This window comes from Entelurus aequoreus, linkage group LG14 (assembly GCF_033978785.1).
Source record: "Entelurus aequoreus isolate RoL-2023_Sb linkage group LG14, RoL_Eaeq_v1.1, whole genome shotgun sequence".
In the NCBI taxonomy this organism is placed as follows: domain Eukaryota; kingdom Metazoa; phylum Chordata; class Actinopteri; order Syngnathiformes; family Syngnathidae; genus Entelurus; species Entelurus aequoreus.
In genome coordinates, this window is record NC_084744.1 from 60,186,898 (window position 1) to 60,206,996 (window position 20,099).

A 20,099-nucleotide genomic window follows, 5' to 3' on the forward strand; every position below is an offset into this window, starting at 1 on the left:
TTGATAGACTGCATGTTTGTCCCAAGGTATTGCACACACTTTCAAGAAATCCACTCAAATGAAGGAACTTGCTATTGGCACACCTCCTGCCTGCAGTTAAGCAAGGTGGTGTTCTGTAAGATGGGTGCATGTCAAAATGATTACAGACAATGATGTTCTTTTCTTCAACTCAAATGAGGAAGTTGAAAGCCACAAGACACCTCAGCTTGTTGATCGCGGTGGTCTTGTGTACCTATTAAGTCTTAAATGAAAGTAGTTACAGATGACGGAGCGCAATGTCAAAAACATCTGATTGTTGGATGGACTAAAACAGGGGGGTCCAAGCTACATCATGAGTTCAATAAAGCAGCTTTCAAATTCATCTTATATACCAGGCAGTCTCTGAATGCTACATATTGACCTGCTATCTAGTGGATGATGGGAGTACATCAGGTCAATGACCCTTGAATGTACTTTTAACATGAAGGTCAACACACATAACCTGCTTACTGAATTCTCAGAGCATTCAATGGATCACAACTAGACTGTTCGGGTTGTCTTATGAGACGTTTCACCTCTCATCTGAGTAGGCTTCAAGTAGAGACCTGACCAACCTAAGTCTATGAGCATGAACTGATGAAGAGACTAGATGTGACCAACCTAAGTCTATGAGCATGAACTGATGAAGAGACTAGATGTGACCAACCTAAGTCTATGAGCATGAACTGATGAAGAGACTGGATGTGACCAACCTAAGTCTATGAGCATGAACTGATGAAGAGACTGGATGTGACCAACCTAAGTCTATGAGCATGAACTGATGAAGAGACTGGATGTGACCAACCTAAGTCGATGAGCATGAACTGATGAAGAGACTGGATGTGACCAACCTAAGTCTGAGCATGAACTGATGAAGAGACTAGATGTGACCAACCTAAGTCTATGAGCATGAACTGATGAACAGACTAGATGTGACCAACCTAAGTCTATGAGCATGAACTGATGAACAGACTAGATGTGACCAACCTAAGTCTATGAGCATGAACTGATGAAGAGACTAGATGTGACCAACCTAAGTCTGAGCATGAACTGATGAACAGACTAGATGTGACCAACCTAAGTCTATGAGCATGAACTGATGAAGAGACTAGATGTGACCAGCCTAAGTCTATGAGCCTGAACTGATGAAGAGCCTGGATGTGACCAACCTAAGTCTATGAGCATGAACTGATGAAGAGACTGGATGTGACCAACCTAAGTCTATGAGCATGAACTGATGAAGAGACTGGATGTGACCAACCTAAGTCTGAGCATGAACTGATGAAGAGACTAGATGTGACCAACCTAAGTCTATGAGCATGAACTGATGAAGAGACTAGATGTGACCAACCTAAGTCTATGAGCATGAACTGATGAAGAGACTAGATGTGACCAACCTAAGTCTATGAGCATGAACTGATGAAGAGCCTGGATGTGACCAACCTAAGTCTATGAGCATGAACTGATGAAGAGACTGGATGTGACCAACCTAAGTCTGAGCATGAACTGATGAAGAGACTAGATGTGACCAACCTAAGTCTATGAGCATGAACTGATGAAGAGACTAGATGTGACCAACCTAAGTCTATGAGCATGAACTGATGAAGAGACTAGATGTGACCAACCTAAGTCTATGAGCATGAACTGATGAAGAGACTAGATGTGACCAACATAAGTCTATGAGCATGAACTGATGAACAGACTAGATGTGACCAACCTAAGTCTATGAGCATGAACTGATGAAGAGACTAGATGTGACCAACCTAAGTCTATGAGCATGAACTGATGAAGAGACTAGATGTGACCAACCTAAGTCTATGAGCATGAACTGATGAAGAGACTATTAGGGCTGCAACAACTAATTGATTAAATCGATTAAAATGGATGGTTCTATGCTATGCGCATGCGCAGAGGCAATTTCTTTTTTTTTCCTTTTTTTTTAATAAACCTTTATTTATAAACTGCAACATGTACAAACAGCTGAGAAACAATGATCAAAATAAGTATGGTGCCAGTATGCTGGGGTTTTTTTTCAAAAAAATACTGGAAAGGATAGAAATGTAGTTCGTCTCTATTATCCGATTATTAATCGATTAATTGAAGTAATAATCGACAGATTAATCGATTATCAAATTAATCGTTAGTTGCAGCCCTAGTAGAGAGTAGATGTGACCAACCTAAGTCTATGAGCATGAACTGATGAAGAGACTGGATGTGACCAATCTAAGTCTATGAGCATGAACTGACGAAGAGACTAGATGTGACCTATCTAAGTCTATGAGCATGAACTGATGAACAGACTAGTAGAGACTAGATCTTACCAATCTACAGTAAGTCTATGAGCATGAGCTGATATAGAGACTAGATGTGACTAATCTAAATCTATGAGCATTAACTGATGAAGAGACTAGTAGAGACTAGATGTGACCAATCTAAGTCTATGACATGAACTGATAAAGCCTACTGGGATGTGAGGCGAAAAGTCTTCCAAGACAAACCCAACAGTCCAGTTGATATCGATTGAAAGACCTGAGATGACAATGACCTGAGATGACCATGACCTGAGATGACAAAGACCTGAGATGACAAAGACCTGAGATGACAAAGACCTGAGATGACAAAGACCTGAGATGACAATGACCTGAGATGACAATGACCTGAGATGACAAAGACCTGAGATGACAAAGACCTGAGATGACAAAGACCTGAGATGACAATGACCTGAGATGACAATGACCTGAGATGACAATGACCTGAGATGACAATGACCTGAGATGACAATGACCTGAGATGACAAAGACCTGAGATGACAATGACCTGAGATGACAATGACCTGAGATGACAATGACCTGAGATGACAAAGACCTGAGATGACAAAGACCTGAGATGACAATGACCTGAGATGACAAAGACCTGAGATGACAATGACCTGAGATGACAAAGACCTGAGATGACAATGACCTGAGATGACAATGACCTGAGATGACCATGACCTGAGATGACCATGACCTGAGATGACCATGACCTGAGATGACAAAGACCTGAGATGACAATGACCTGAGATGACAATGACCTGAGATGACCATGACCTGAGATGACCATGACCTGAGATGACAAAGACCTGAGATGACAATGACCTGAGATGAATCAGAACATTCATACACCTGCTCACTGAACTTTGTGGATATTATGAAAAACGTCCAAACATTATAAAAAGAAATACAAAATGACAGCCATTTAAATCCATTAGAGTGCATGATGGGAACATGCCAAACACTCTCCACACTTATCCATGTTTGGTGCATTTTAGATGCTTGATATTTATCATTGATTGCACAACTTTAAGAAGGTCGTTATGGAAGTAAACAATGTAGTTTTATATTAATATAATTAATATAAGATATCCATTTTATATATCCATTATATTAATATAATATGTACACAAATACAGTGATGGTCAAAAGTGTACATACACGTGTAAAGAACATCATGTCATGGCTGTCTTGACTTTACAATCATTTCTACAACTCTTATTTTTATGACCCTGCACATTTGCTCACATTTTCAGTAGAGCCATAATAAATTCATAAAAGAAGCAAACTTCATGAATGTTTGTTGTGAGCAGCAAGTATGTGCTCCAATCACTACATCACAACAAAATAAGAATGATTGTAAAGTCAAGACAGCCATGACATGATGTTCTTTACACGTACGTAAACTTTTGACCGGGACTATGTACTGTATGTGTGTGTGTGTGTGTGTGTGTATATATGTAAAATGTGTGTAGTGATACTGTGGTCCAATTGACTGTTCCCTACTTCCCTGTTTAAAAAGACTTGATTGTCTTCACGTCTGTCATTGTGTGTTTCAGTGACCTGGAATCTCGGAGAGAGGTAAAGAAAGAGGAAGGGGAAGCGTTTGCCAGAGAACATGGCCTCATATTCATGGAGACCTCAGCCAAGACTGCCTCCAATGTAGAGGAGGTAATGTAAAGAACATGTGACAGTTGACTGAAATGTGGCCTGGACAGAAGTCGTGAACTAATAAGAGCCTTCATAGTGTGACACCACATTATCTGCCTTTTAACATCTGCTACTGAACTTAGTCCTCACTAAACATCACTTGCAACTTCTCAACACAGTGCCTGTGTGATAAGAAGCAGTGCAATATATTACAGTCTGAAAGATACAGTACATGTCGGTGTATTTCACCTCTGCACCCCGTGTTCCAGTGTCAGACTCAGACCCACGCTCATTTCTGACAAGTCTTTTTCAAATTCTATCTTATATCAAATCATTTGTTTTATGGGCAGCATGGTTGCACAGGGGTTAGTGCATGCGCCTCACAATAAGAAGGTCCTGAGTTCCATTCCGGGCTCGGGATCTTTCTGTGTGGAGTTTGCATGTTCTCCCCGTGACTGCGTGGCTTCTACTCCAGCTTCCTCCCACCTCCAAAGACATGCACCTGGGGATAGGCCCCTCCCACCTCCAAAGACATGCACCTGGGGATAGGCCCCTCCCACCTCCAAAGACATGCACCTGGGGATAGGCTCCTCCCACCTCCAAAGACATGCACCTGGGGATAGGCCCCTCCCACCTCCAAAGACATGCACCTGGGGATAGGTTGATTGGCAACACTAAATGGTCCCTAGTGTGTGAATGTTGTCTATCTGTGTTGGCCCTGTGATGAGGTGGTGACTTGTCCAGGGTGTACCCCGCCTTCCGCCTGAATACAGCTGAGATAGGCTCCAGCATGGATGCATGGACATTTATTACAAGAATGTAAATGTGTGGGAAAAGATAAAGGAGCTGGTCTGTCAGTGAGGTCAGCTACATTTTACAACAATACATAAATAATCCATTATTGACGTTTACTAATCCATTTTACAAGCGCCCGTGCCCAAATAGCGATGCATCTAATCGATGACTTCCCCCACCTCCAGCCTTCTTTTGGGTCTCCAGCCTGAGTAGCATCACACGGGCATGATGGAGCACTGACAGCTCTCTCATGGACACGTAATGGATGCTCTTCTGGGAGTCCTTCCTCACTTATCCAATCACATAAATAATCCCATCCTACCTACCTCAGGCTGCTGTGTGTGTGTGTGTGTGTGTGTGTGTGTGTGTGTGTGTGTGTGTGTGTGTGTGTGTGTGTGTGTGTGTGTGTGTGTGTGTGTGTGTGTGTGTGTGTGTGTGTGTGTGTGTGTGTGTGTGTGTGTGTGTGTGTGTGTGTGTGTGTGTGTGTGTGTGTGTGTGTGTGTGTGTGTGTGTGTGTGTGTGTGTGTTTACATCGATTCTTTTTGGTTGCTCCTCCATTCTCTTGCCTGGCCTATATCACACACGCACTATGCTGTGGAGGAGAGCTCTCTCAGGGGTTGAAGTGAGGGGGAGGTGTGTGTGTGTGTGGTATGATTAATTAGTCTCATTAGTGTCCTCTGAATCCTCCTGATACCTCGCTTCCCTTCATCTGCACCCCTTCTATTGCTCCACATCCCTCCACCTCCATCATTTCCTCCTTATCCCTGTCGCTCTTCCCTATTCCCTCCCCCGTCATCAACCGAGACCCTCACACACACACACATCTGTCCTTCCTGCCTCCCCCCCCCCCCCCCCCCCTCCATGCTCCAGCAGTATATCAAGCAGTTAAAGTTGATACATATTCATAGCTTGCACCCCTCCTCCCCTGCCTGGCAGCCAGCAGCCAATCAGCATGCAGGGTTTGTCTTCAGGCTCTGTGGGTGGACATGAGGCTGATGGGAGGATCCTCATGTTGTCTTCCTGTCCATGTTTTTCCTTCTTCATTCCTCACTCAGCTTATATCATTTCTCCATAAATCCTTTCTCATTTTTGATTTTTCCTTCACTTATTTTGCAGACCACATCTTCCTCAAATTCTCCTTCAAGGGTTATTATTGTTGTCATTCTCCATATTTCACATACAGTGAAGGAAATTAGGTTTTTCTTACTAAAGTTGAATCTGGTCCATCTTGGAATGGAACCTTGTAAGTACACTTAAAGGGGAACTGCACTTCTTTCAAAATCATGAGAGACAAGAAGACAAAATGTTGGGGCTTTTTGCCTTCTAAGATGTAAAAATGGACCTGTTCTTGGTAGCTAGCAAGGCAGCTAATGTTAGCAATCCATTAGACTTAGACTTCCTTTTTATTGTCATTCAAATTTGAACTTTACAGCACAGATAAGAACGACATTTCGTTACATAAGCTCATGGTAGTGCAGGATAAAAAAGCAATAAGGTGCATATATAAATAAATAAATATATATAAATATATATATTAAATAAATGAATACATATAAATAAATAGATTACTGTACAGATAAATATATTGCACTTTTCCACATGCGTCCACGTTTATGGATGTATGTTATATTGTCTTTTTTATTCCAGCGAGTTAATCCATTTTGGGGGGAGTTGAGGGGATCATTTAATTATGATGCGTTCAAGAGTCATTATGCCTCGAAATCGCTTTAAAAAGGCATTCAAAAACCGTCAACAATACTTCATTTACATTCCCTGACCTGTATAGTAACCAACTGTACAACATTGTTATTGTAAGAGTGAACACCGAGGAACTCTTTTTCAGCACACTAACACATCAGCGTGCTACGATATTAGCCATAAAAGCTAACTACGGCAAGAGATAAGCTAGCTTCTACAGCAGCACGAAACACATTTGAGTTTGTAATACACATCATATTACAGTACAAGTCAAGTATTATTTCATGTTTTGTTTGTACACAGCTAACCAGACAGTGTGTGTAGTGTAGTTGTAATAGCACACAAGATGTGTATCATGATCAATATGAAGTGGGACTTACTCCATGGACAGTTGTCTGTTTGGCCCAGATGGCCAGGGACCTTTTTTCATATTTATTTGGGTAAGCACTCCATTTATTTCGAAATACCATGGCTTCAAATTCTACATTGCAGCTTCAAGTCACGCCGACCTCACTCTCTCGGCTTCCGTCTCACCCTTCTTTCGTGTTCGTTTCAATAAGCAGTAGTTCATCCTCCGTATATTCAGCTTCAAAAAGATCAGGGGCCGTACTTATCAAGCTTCTTAGAGTGCCATTTTACACTTAAGTCCTGAGAATTTGCGAAATTTAGTCCTACTCTCAAACTTAAGAATAAAAGCTTTTTATCAACGTTCTTAAGTCTAAGAATCACTCCTACTCTCCACGATATTTAAGAGACCTTCAGAGGTGTCTTAAGTGGTTAGGAGTTGCCAGCAGGGGATGGCACTGAGGCGAGAGAGACGTGCGCGAACATTCAGGGAGCGGAACGATGTTCTGGATTTGTTTGATGACGAGCAGCTGATCAAACGGTATCGTTTAGACAGAGCGGGTATTATTTTTGTCACAGATTTAATACTTTTCGATTCCATGTTGATTTCTGCATGTGGCTGCAGTGGGCTAGTATATATAGAGCCACCCACACCAGTTTCAAATTAGTTGCCTAATTAATGAATTGGAAAGAAAATGTTATGACAGTAGCGTATGTGTGTGGCCGTGAGGTGAGTGACGTCAGTGAGTGTGTGGGCGAGAGAAGAGAGGGAGCGGTAGCGTGAGTGCCGGCGGGGACTAGTTTGTTTTGTATTATTTTGTAGTTTATTGTCAAAATATACACTCCCATTGTCCACTTAAATATTTCCAAGATATTTCTTTATTCTTAGACAAGGGATTCCCTTCCGTGATTGGTCATTTCTATGGACACAGAAATGACGTCACCTAAAATTGCGTTTACGGCACATAGTAATGTCGTAATTCAGCTCTGAGTGTGACACTTAAGATTCAGTCCTACACTTCGCTGAAAGTGTGAGTAAGACGCTTGATAACTAACTTTTAAGTGCAGCTTTCAGCCAAGAATTTATTTACTCTTAAGTCAACTCTTAGCAGACTTCTTAGGAGTCATTCTAAGAAGCTTGATAAGTACGGCCCCAGGTTTGTCCAAAAATAGTTGCCTTGATGTGAAGTCATAGGAGCCTTAAATAAGTCGTAACATGAATGCTTTTGGTTCATTTTTTTTCCATCATTTTTTGCAACAATAAGAGTTGGAAAAAAAATGTGACTTCAGGTTTCAGGGATTCAAAAGGCCCCCACTCATAGAAGAGCTAAAAATAAGGCATATATCAATATATATTATATTTACTTTCAACGCTTAAATCTCTAGATCAACTTTAGATCTATCCGTCTATCATAAGTTTATTTCAGCAGTTGTAAAGTAAAAAACACCTGCCTGGCAGTAGTGTCAATGTTGCAACTTTTTCTCGTTAAATTACACCTGTTTGCTCTTTTAGTCTTACCAAAAAAAGAAAAACATTTTCCAAGAGATGGTTCGTTATTAAAAAGTATTGATACATTCCGGCAGTGGTGAGCCGAGGTACCACTGTAGCAAGGTACCTTTGTCTCCATATTTTCACCAACATTAAACTACAGTAGCATAGCAGGCCGAAGTATTCATTAAAAACAAGGCAGATGTTTTCTTTAACAAGTATATTTACTATTTTTGGCCGCTGTAACATCGCACACAGTTTGAATGGGAAGTTCCAACATCCCACACGTGACACATTCACCGTCTTTGTGTGTGTGTCACATCCTGTGAAAAGGAGACAATGTGTGACACACCTTTATAGGTAATGCTACAATGAGTCAGTGTGATGAATGTTGATGACTTTATTGTGCAGCTGACCATGTGATGGGAACACAGACATCTTCAATACTTTGTAAAGACGCTCAAGTGAGAAATGGAAAACACTTACTTCCTGTTAGCTTTGTACGATCTTCCGGTACTAATAATGTACCACGATACTTCAGAAGTGGTCAGGTGACCACTTCTGAAGAAGACTCTCAGATGACCTGTATACCGAAAATATTGTCTGAACATTAGAAAAGTACTGTGGTACTAATGAATTAAAAACGGTACTATACTGCCTCTGAAAAATACTGTTGCTGTTTTTAATGGACATAATGGCACGTCATCGTGACATGGCTGGTTTTACAAGCAGAGGAGCATGTTGGGCAACGCACACGCACTGAGTACTTACAAGCAGACACATGAGGACTTTGAATACGACCAATGTATGATCCTGTAACTACTTGGTATCACATCCATACCTAAATGTGTGGTATCATCCAAAACTAATGTCAAGTATCAAAGAAGAGAAGAATAAGTGATTATTACATTTAATTTAGAAAAATAAAAATAAATAAATGAAGTATCAAAGAAGAGAAGAATAAGTGATTATTACATTTGAACAGAAGTGTAGAATGTTAATAGAGAAAGTAAATGAACAAGTAGATAATAAAGTTGTTACTGCATACGTCAGCAGACTTTGTTTGTTTACTTACTACTAAAAGACAAGTTTTATTGAAGGACTAAATGACAATAATAAACATCATAAGATGTTGTGTTCACTTCTTGTGGTGGCCTACATTATATCAATCCATGTAGGTAGCAGTTCCTGTGGTGTGGTGATGTTTAGAGATAAGTGCAAACATCTCAGGACAAGTGACATCATCATTTCATCCCTCAACTCTTCGTCTGTCTCCTTCGCAGGCCTTCATCAACACAGCCAAGGAGATTTATGAGAAGATCCAGGAGGGGGTTTTTGATATCAACAACGAGGTGAGACACTCCTTACTCGTCCAGGCTGCTACACTCTTACCAAACACTCTCTTAACATCTGCTGCATCCTTTCTAGTCTTCACGTTTCTCTCTTAACATCTGCTGCCTCCTTTCTAGTCTTCACATTTCTCTCTTAACATCTGCTGCCTCCTTTCTAGTCTTCACGTTTCTCTCTTAACATCTGCTGCCTCCTTTCTAGTCTTCACATTTCTCTCTTAACATCTGCTGCCTCCTTTCTAGTCTTCACATTTCTCTCTTAAGATCTGCTGCCTCCTTTCTAGTCTTCACATTTCTCTCTTAACATCTGCTGCCTCCTTTCTAGTCTTCACGTTTCTCTCTTAACATCTGCTGCCTCCTTTCTAGTCTTCACATTTCTCTCTTAACATCTGCTGCCTCCTTTCTAGTCTTCACATTTCTCTCTTAACATCTGCTGCCTCCTTTCTAGTCTTCACGTTTCTCTCTTAAGATCTGCTGCCTCCTTTCTAGTCTTCACATTTCTCTCTTAACATCTGCTGCCTCCTTTCTAGTCTTCACATTTCTCTCTTAACATCTGCTGCCTCCTTTCTAGTCTTCACGTTTCTCTCTTAAGATCTGCTGCCTCCTTTCTAGTCTTCACATTCCTCTCTTAAGATCTGCTGCCTCCTTTCTAGTCTTCACATTTCTCTCTTAAGATCTGCTGCCTCCTTTCTAGTCTTCACATTTCTCTCTTAACATCTGCTGCCTCCTTTCTAGTCTTCACATTTCTCTCTTAACATCTGCTGCCTCCTTTCTAGTCTTCACATTTCTCTCTTAACATCTGCTGCCTCCTTTCTAGTCTTCACATTTCTCTCTTAAGATCTGCTGCCTCCTTTCTAGTCTTCACATTTCTCTCTTAACATCTGCTGCCTCCTTTCTAGTCTTCACATTTCTCTCTTAACATCTGCTGCCTCCTTTCTAGTCTTCACATTTCTCTCTTAACATCTGCTGCCTCCTTTCTAGTCTTCACATTTCTCTCTTAAGATCTGCTGCCTCCTTTCTAGTCTTCACATTTCTCTCTTAAGATCTGCTGCCTCCTTTCTAGTCTTCACATTTCTCTCTTAAGATCTGGCCTAGCAAATCACATTCCCCTCTCTTGTCATGTTTGCCAGCTGATACATTCCTCACAGCCAACACACTTTGCCATCATGTAGTGGATCACATGCTTATCTCTGCAACACGTGTCCACACATGTGGAATACCACTCTCCTCTTCAACTACCTGTTGGTGGGAAAAGTAGCGACTTCTAGTTTTAGCCGGACTTGGAGCTAGAAGTAGGAGAGTGGATTCTAACCTTGTGTTTGGCCAGACTTGGAGCTAGAAGTAGGAGAGTGGATCCTAACCTTGTGTTTGGCCAGACTTGGAGCTAGAAGTAGGAGAGTGGATCCTAACCTTGTGTTTGGCCAGACTTGGAGCTAGAAGTAGGACAGTGGATCCTAACCTTGTGTTTGGCCAGACTTGGAGCTAGAAGTAGGAGAGTGGATCCTAACCTTGTGTTTGGCCAGACTTGGAGCTAGAAGTGGGAGAGTGGATCCTAACCTTGTGTTTGGCCAGACTTGGAGCTAGAAGTAGGAGAGTGGATCCTAACCTTGTGTTTGGCCAGACTTGGAGCTAGAAGTAGGAGAGTGGATCCTGACCTTGTGTTTGGCCAGACTTGGAGCTAGAAGTAGGAGAGTGGATCCTGACCTTGTGTTTGGCCAGACTTGGAGCTAGAAGTAGGAGAGTGGATCCTAACCTTGTGTTTGGCCAGACTTGGAGCTAGAAGTAGGAGAGTGGATCCTAACCTTGTGTTTGGCCAGACTTGGAGCTAGAAGTAGGAGAGTGGATCCTGACCTTGTGTTTGGCCAGACTTGGAGCTAGAAGTAGGAGAGTGGATCCTAACCTTGTGTTTGGCCAGACTTGGAGCTAGAAGTAGGAGAGTGGATCCTAACCTTGTGTTTGGCCAGACTTGGAGCTAGAAGTGGGAGAGTGGATCCTAACCTTGTGTTTGGCCAGACTTGGTGCTAGAAGTAGGAGAGTGGATCCTAACCTTGTGTTTGGCCAGACTTGGAGCTAGAAGTAGGAGAGTGGATCCTAACCTTGTGTTTGGCCAGACTTGGAGCTAGAAGTGGGAGAGTGGATCCTAACCTTGTGTTTGGCCAGACTTGGAGCTAGAAGTAGGAGAGTGGATCCTAACCTTGTGTTTGGCCAGACTTGGAGCTAGAAGTAGGAGAGTGGATCCTAACCTTGTGTTTGGCCAGACTTGGAGCTAGAAGTAGGACAGTGGATCCTAACCTTGTGTTTGGCCAGACTTGGAGCTAGAAGTGGGAGAGTGGATCCTAACCTTGTGTTTGGCCAGACTTGGAGCTAGAAGTAGGAGAGTGGATCCTAACCTTGTGTTTGGCCAGACTTGGAGCTAGAAGTAGGACAGTGGATCCTAACCTTGTGTTTGGCCAGACTTGGAGCTAGAAGTGGGAGAGTGGATCCTAACCTTGTGTTTGGCCAGACTTGGAGCTAGAAGTGGGAGAGTGGATCCTAACCTTGTGTTTGGCCAGACTTGGAGCTAGAAGCAGGACAGTGGATCCTAACCTTGTGTTTGGCCAGAGGTTCTATGCTGTTCTTCATTGTGTTATGAATGTCCTTTCCAGGCCTGCAGCTCAGTGGGCTCATTCCCAGTCCAAAGTCCCTGGGAACATGGAAGTCCACCAAGTCTTAGTCCGCTAGGTGTCAGGAAGCACAGCTGAGGGAAGCCCAGCACAAAGAAGAGAATAAAGTCAGCGTAGGAGGCCAGATGAATATGTAGAGAAGGAGAGAGCCATGATGCAACACTTCAATTAAACCCACCACACATGAAAGTGCTACTTCGCTCTCTTTCTCTTGTCTTTTATGCTCCTTGAGAGCTGCAGCACCTGTTGCTCCTTATAAGAGGCACACTGGAGTCTTCATCTCACCTGTTGCTCCTTCTAAGAGACACACTGGAGTCTTCATCTCACCTGTTGCTCCTTCTAAGAGGCACACTGGAGTCTTCATCTCACCTGTTGCTCCTTCTAAGAGGCACACTGGAGTCTTCATCTCACCTGTTGCTCCTTCTAAGAGGCACACTGGAGTCTTCATCTCGCCTGTTGCTCCTTCTAAGAGGCACACTGGAGTCTTCATCTCACCTGTTGCTCCTTCTAAGAGGCACACTGGAGTCTTCATCTCACCTGTTGCTCCTTCTAAGAGGCACACTGGAGTCTTCATCTCACCTGTTGCTCCTTCTAAGAGGCACACTGGAGTCTTCATCTCACCTGTTGCTCCTTCTAAGAGGCACACTGGAGTCTTCATCTCACCTGTTGCTCCTTCTAAGAGGCACACTGGAGTCTCTTCATCTCACCTGTTGCTCCTTCTAAGAGGCACACTGGAGTCTTCATCTCACCTGTTGCTCCTTCTAAGAGGCACACTGGAGTCTTCATCTCACCTGTTGCTCCTTCTAAGAGGCACACTGGAGTCTTCATCTCACCTGTTGCTCCTTCTAAGAGGCACACTGGAGTCTTCATCTCACCTGTTGCTCATTCTAAGAGGCACACTGGAGTCTTCATCTCACCTGTTGCTCCTTCTAAGAGGCACACTGGAGTCTTCATCTCACCTGTTGCTCCTTCTAAGAGGCACACTGGAGTCTTCATCTCGCCTGTTGCTCCTTCTAAGAGGCACACTGGAGTCTTCATCTCACCTGTTGCTCCTTCTACAAACCCTGTTTCCATATGAGTTGGGAAATGGTGTTAGATGTAAATATAAACGGAATACAATGATTTGCAAATCCTTTTCAAGCCATATTCAGTTGAATATGCTACAAAGACAACATATTTCATGTTCAAACTCATAAACATTTTTTTTGTGCAAATAATCATTAACTTTATAATTTGATGTCAGCAACACGTGACAAAGAAGTTGGGAAAGGTGGCAATAAATACTGATAAAGTTGAGGAATGCTCATCAAACACTTATTTGGAACATCCCACAGGTGTGCAGGCTAATTGGGAACAGGTGGGTGCCATGATTGGCTGTAAAAGTAGATTCAGTCATTCCCAAACAAGGATGGGGCGAGGGTCACCACTTTGTCAACAAATGCCTGAGCAAATTGTTGAACAGTTTAAGAACAAACTTTCTCAAGCAGCTATTGCAAGGAATTGAGGGATTTCACCATCTACGCTCCGTAATATCATCAATTATTTTATTTTTTATTTATTTCTTGTGTGGCCCGGTACCAATCGATCCACAGCCCGGTGGTTGGGGACCACTGTTCTAAGGAGCACACTGGTCTGACCTTCTCACTCCTTGCAGAGAACCAGACGACGAGATGACGCAACCAACGACTACTGTTACCTGATTGGCTGTCGGCGGCGTGTCACTTCCTGTACCTTCACTTCCTGTCTGTTTGTGACGCGTTGCCATTGCTTTTGTCTCCATCCAGGCTAACGGCATAAAGATCGGACCCCAGCACCCCACCACCAACTCCACGCTGCCTGGGAGCCAGGGGGGTCAGCACGCTGGGGGGGGATGCTGCTGAAGACCTCCTCTAACCCCCCCAGACCCCCCATTGGCCCTCTCCAAGACCTGTCCAGCTCGGTTACACGTAGTCTCTCCATCTTTTCTTGCCTTTACATACATACCCACCTGGCAACCCTTTACATACATACCCCACCTGGCAACCCTTTACATACATACCCCACCTGGCAACCCTTTACATACATTCCCACCTGGCAACCCTTCCCATACATCCCCACCTCAACACCTGGCAACCCTTTCCATACATCCCCACCTCAACACCTGGCAACCCTTTCCATACATCCCCCACCTCAACACCTGGCAACCCTTTCCATACATCCCCACCTCAACACCTGGCAACCCTTTCCATACATCCCCACCTCAACACCTGGCAACCCTTTCCATACATCCCCACTTCAACACCTGGCAACCCTTTCCATACATCCCCCACCTCAACACCTGGCAACCCTTTCCATACATCCCCACCTCAACACCTGGCAACCCTTTCCATACATCCCCACTTCAACACCTGGCAACCCTTTCCATACATCCCCCACCTCAACACCTGGCAACCCTTTCCATACATCCCCACCTCAACACCTGGCTTTTAGCAGCTTGACTAGAGGTGAAGCTAATCACACCTACCAGGTAGGTAGGCAGGTAGGCAGGTAGGCAGGTAGGCAGGTAGGCAGGTAGGCAGGTAGGCAGGTAGGCAGGTAGGCAGGTAGGTAGGTAGGCAGGTGCGTGAGAGAGAGGTAGCAAGGCGTGTTCCTACATGTGGAGATGATGCAGGCATTCCAGCATAGTCCCCCCCCCCCCCTCCCTCTTCCCTGTGTCGTCATGGCAACCTGCAGTTGAATTAACACTAAAACTTGTTTTAAATAGTCCTGGGCAGAGAATAAAAGTGTTGGGTGTGACAATGAAGAACTATTTATCTACAGGGGGTCCAAACTTCTTCACTTGGGGGACAAAATAGGAAGAAAAACATTTTTTGGGGGGGCTGGGGGCCAAAAGCTAACTGCATTTAAAGTATGAATATCGTTTTATATATATATATATGTATATATATATATATATATATATATATATATATATATATATATATATATATATATATATAATGGCTGTATAATTTGTATTGAATATAATTGGATATTGTATGTGACGACTTTAAAATGTAATTAATCAGCTTAACGTGGGGAGAGTGTGTTGCATTTGTACCCATCATGCATTGCGGGGGACATAAATGGTTGTAATTTGGAATGACGTGTTGTTTTTATTGTAAATCCCCGCAGTGTTCAGTGAGCAGCTTGTGTCCCGCGTGACTTCTTCTGCTAGTTTATTTGCACCATGACTGGGAAAGGTTGTTTGGATTGGGTCATAAATCAAAACGCTGTGCACGTCATGGTCATGAACCCGAATGACTCACAATTTCCAGCAGATGGCGGTAAAGTGGTGTGGTGAGGTGGTTTGGACCCCCCTGCCTTAGAAGCGGGTCATGTGAAGGCTTCTAGAAGGAACTTGGCCTTCCAGTGGCAAGTGTGAGCCATCTTGTAGACTCAAATGTCATCTTTGAAGATATATCACTCTTTATTTACCTTTTCACTTGCTTCTCTCCTCCCGCGTGCTAACATTGTCTTTCTGCATTGCCAAATAGTGTTTGGTTAGATGAAGAATCACTTGGAGGTGATGCCAAGTCAACATCAGCTGTCTGCCTTAACTCCGCCCCCTTTCTGACATCATTGACTCAGCACATGTACCACTAGCACTTTTTCTTCCTGCACAAGTCAAACATGGTGGATTGTGGGTAAAGAGACGTGGACAGACCCCCTGGGGGGCTACAGGGGGGGATCAAGCCAAACTTGATGCATCTATTTATCTATCTGTGGATTAATAATCTTCTCTTCTTCCTGCTCTCCCCTCAAAACTTATTTGTTGTGTTTGTTCTTTGGAGAAAAATGGGAAAAAAAAGTCAAAAACAAAATGCTATCACAATAAACTATAATAAAACATTCTAAAGTCAACGTCCCTTCATTGCTTATTTCAAGGTGGGAGAAGTAGAAGATCAACTGTGCTGAAGCAGGGATGATCCACATGCTGCAAACTACTATAAAGTCTTGTGGAGGAGCTTGGACAAGCAGATTGATTGATTGATTGATTGATTGATAAAACACCCCAGACTACACACTAAAACATTTACATCAAGTTGTACTGCACACAATATTTACATCAAGTTGTACTGCACACAATATTTACATCAAGTTGTACTGTACACAATATTTACATCAAGTTGTACTGTACACAATATTTACATCAAGTTGTGCTACACACAATATTTACATCAAGTTGTACTACACACAATATTTACATCAAGTTGTGCTACACACAATATTTACATCAAGTTGTACTACACACTAAAACGTTTACATCAAGTTGTACTACACACAATATTTACATCAAGTTGTACTACACACAATATTTACATCAAGTTGTGCTACACACAATATTTACATCAAGTTGTACTACACACTAAAACGTTTACATCAAGTTGTACTACACACAATATTTACATCAAGTTGTACTACACACAATATTTACATCAAGTTGTGCTACACACAATATTTACATCAAGTTGTGCTACACACAATATTTACATCAAGTTGTACTACACACTAAAACGTTTACATCAAGTTGTACTACACACTAAAACGTTTACATCAAGTTGTACTACACACAATATTTACCTCAAGTTGTACTGCACACAATATTTACATCAAGTTGTACTGCACACAATATTTACCTCAAGTTGTACTGCACACAATATTTACATCAAGTTGTACTGCACACAATATTTACATCAAGTTGTACTGCACACAATATTTACCTCAAGTTGTACTGCACACAATATTTACATCAAGTTGTACTGCACACAATATTTACCTCAAGTTGTACTGCACACAATATTTACATCAAGTTGTACTACACACAATATTTACCTCAAGTTGTACTGCACACAATATTTACCTCAAGTTGTACTGCACACAATATTTACATCAAGTTGTACTGCACACAATATTTACCTCAAGTTGTACTGCACACAATATTTACATCAAGTTGCACTGCACACAATATTTACCTCAAGTTGTACTGCACACAATATTTACCTCAAGTTGTACTGCACACAATATTTACATCAAGTTGTACTGCACACAATATTTACCTCAAGTTGTACTGCACACAATATTTACATCAAGTTGTACTGCACACAATATTTACATCAAGTTGTACTGTACACAATATTTACATCAAGTTGTACTGCACACAATATTTACATCAAGTTGTACTGCACACAATATTTACATCAAGTTGTACTGCACACAATATTTACCACACAATATTTGTCATCACGCTACAAAATGTTCCAAACATTTTTGTTTGTGTCATGAAAAAGCAAACTTGATGCAACTATTATTAGTTATTCATCACATTGCAAAGAAAATGTCTTAATTCAAATACTTTATTCAACTTTGTTTTTATCACACAGGCAGCCCTCAGGGGGCCAATGTGGCCCTCAGGGGGGCCAATGTGGCCCTCAGGGGGGCCAATGTGGCCCTCAGGGGGGCCAATGTGGCCCTCAATAAAACCAAGTTGGACACCGCTGCTCTGCACCAATAGGGGGCAGCAGATTACCTGCACAACACAACTATTGACATGATAGTACTTATATACTGCGTACTAGTAGTGCAGTACACACTATATGTCTTATATTATACATGACAGTACATTTATACTGCGTACTAGTAGTGCAGTACACACTATATGTCTTATATTATACATGACAGTACATTTATACTGCGTACTAGTAGTGCAGTACACACTATATGTCTTATATTATACATGACAGTACATTTATACTGCGTACTAGTAGTGCAGTACACACTATATGTCTTATATTATACATGACAGTACATTTATACTGCGTACTAGTAGTGCAGTAGACACTATATGTCTTATATTATACATGACAGTACATTTATACTGCGTACTAGTAGTGCAGTAGACACTATATGTCTTATATTATACATGACAGTACATTTATACTGCGTACTAGTAGTGCAGTACACACTATATGTCTTATATTATACATGACAGTACTTTTATACTGCATACTAGTAGTGCAGTACACACTATATGTCTTATATTATACATGACAGTACATTTATACTGCGTACTAGTAGTGCAGTAGACACTATATGTCTTATATTATACATGACAGTACATTTATACTGCGTACTAGTAGTGCAGTACACACTATATGTCTTATATTATACATGACAGTACATTTATACTGCGTACTAGTAGTGCAGTACACACTATATGTCTTATATTATACATGACAGTACATTTATACTGCGTACTAGTAGTGCAGTACACACTATATGTCTTATATTATACATGACAGTACATTTATACTGCGTACTAGTAGTGCAGTACACACTATATGTCTTATATTATACATGACAGTACTTTTATACTGCATACTAGTAGTGCAGTACACACTATATGTCTTATATTATACATGACAGTACATTTATACTGCGTACTAGTAGTGCAGTAGACACTATATGTCTTATATTATACATGACAGTACATTTATACTGCGTACTAGTAGTGCAGTACACACTATATGTCTTATATTATACATGACAGTACATTTATACTGCGTACTAGTAGTGCAGTACACACTATATGTCTTATATTATACATGACAGTACATTTATACTGCGTACTAGTAGTGCAGTAGACACTATATGTCTTATATTATACATGCCAGTACATTTATACTGCGTACTAGTAGTGCAGTACACACTATATGTCTTATATTATACATGACAGTACATTTATACTGCGTACTAGTAGTGCAGTAGACACTATATGTCTTATATTATACATGACAGTACATTTATACTGCGTACTAGTAGTGCAGTACACACTATATGTCTTATATTGTACATGACAGTACATTTATACTGCGTACTAGTAGTGCAGTACACACTATATGTCTTATATTATACATGACAGTACATTTATACTGCGTACTAGTAGTGCAGTAGACACTATATGTCTTATATTATACATGACAGTACATTTATACTGCGTACTAGTAGTGCAGTACACACTATATGTCTTATATTATACATGACAGTACATTTATACTGCGTACTAGTAGTGCAGTACACACTATATGTCTTATATTATACATGACAGTACATTTATACTGCGTACTAGTAGTGCAGTACACACTATATGTCTTATATTATACATGACAGTACATTTATACTGCATACTAGTAGTGCAGTACACACTATATGTCTTATATTATACATGACAGTACATTTATACTGCGTACTAGTAGTGCAGTAGACACTATATGTCTTATATTATACATGACAGTACATTTATACTGCGTACTAGTAGTGCAGTAGACACTATATGTCTTATATTATACATGACAGTACATTTATACTGCGTACTAGTAGTGCAGTACACACTATATGTCTTATATTATACATGACAGTACTTTTATACTGCATACTAGTAGTGCAGTACACACTATATGTCTTATATTATACATGACAGTACATTTATACTGCGTACTAGTAGTGCAGTAGACACTATATGTCTTATATTATACATGACAGTACATTTATACTGCGTACTAGTAGTGCAGTACACACTATATGTCTTATATTATACATGACAGTACATTTATACTGCGTACTAGTAGTGCAGTACACACTATATGTCTTATATTATACATGACAGTACATTTATACTGCGTACTAGTAGTGCAGTACACACTATATGTCTTATATTATACATGACAGTACATTTATACTGCGTACTAGTAGTGCAGTACAC

The 20,099-nt window shown here is 41.3% G+C and overlaps 1 protein-coding gene across 1 annotated transcript in view; it reads left to right on the top strand.

Annotated features, from left to right (window-relative positions):
• rab2a (RAB2A, member RAS oncogene family) overlaps nt 1-14,390 on the top strand; it is a 34,062-nt gene extending 19,672 nt beyond the window's left edge. The window contains exons 6-8 of the mRNA XM_062070372.1: nt 3,890-4,001; nt 9,591-9,659; nt 14,104-14,390. Coding sequence (XP_061926356.1) covers nt 3,890-4,001; nt 9,591-9,659; nt 14,104-14,199 — 277 coding nt within the window. The 3' untranslated portion in view covers nt 14,200-14,390. The remainder of the gene's footprint in view (nt 1-3,889; nt 4,002-9,590; nt 9,660-14,103) is intronic.
• Nucleotides 14,391-20,099: the final 5,709 nt, after the last annotated feature.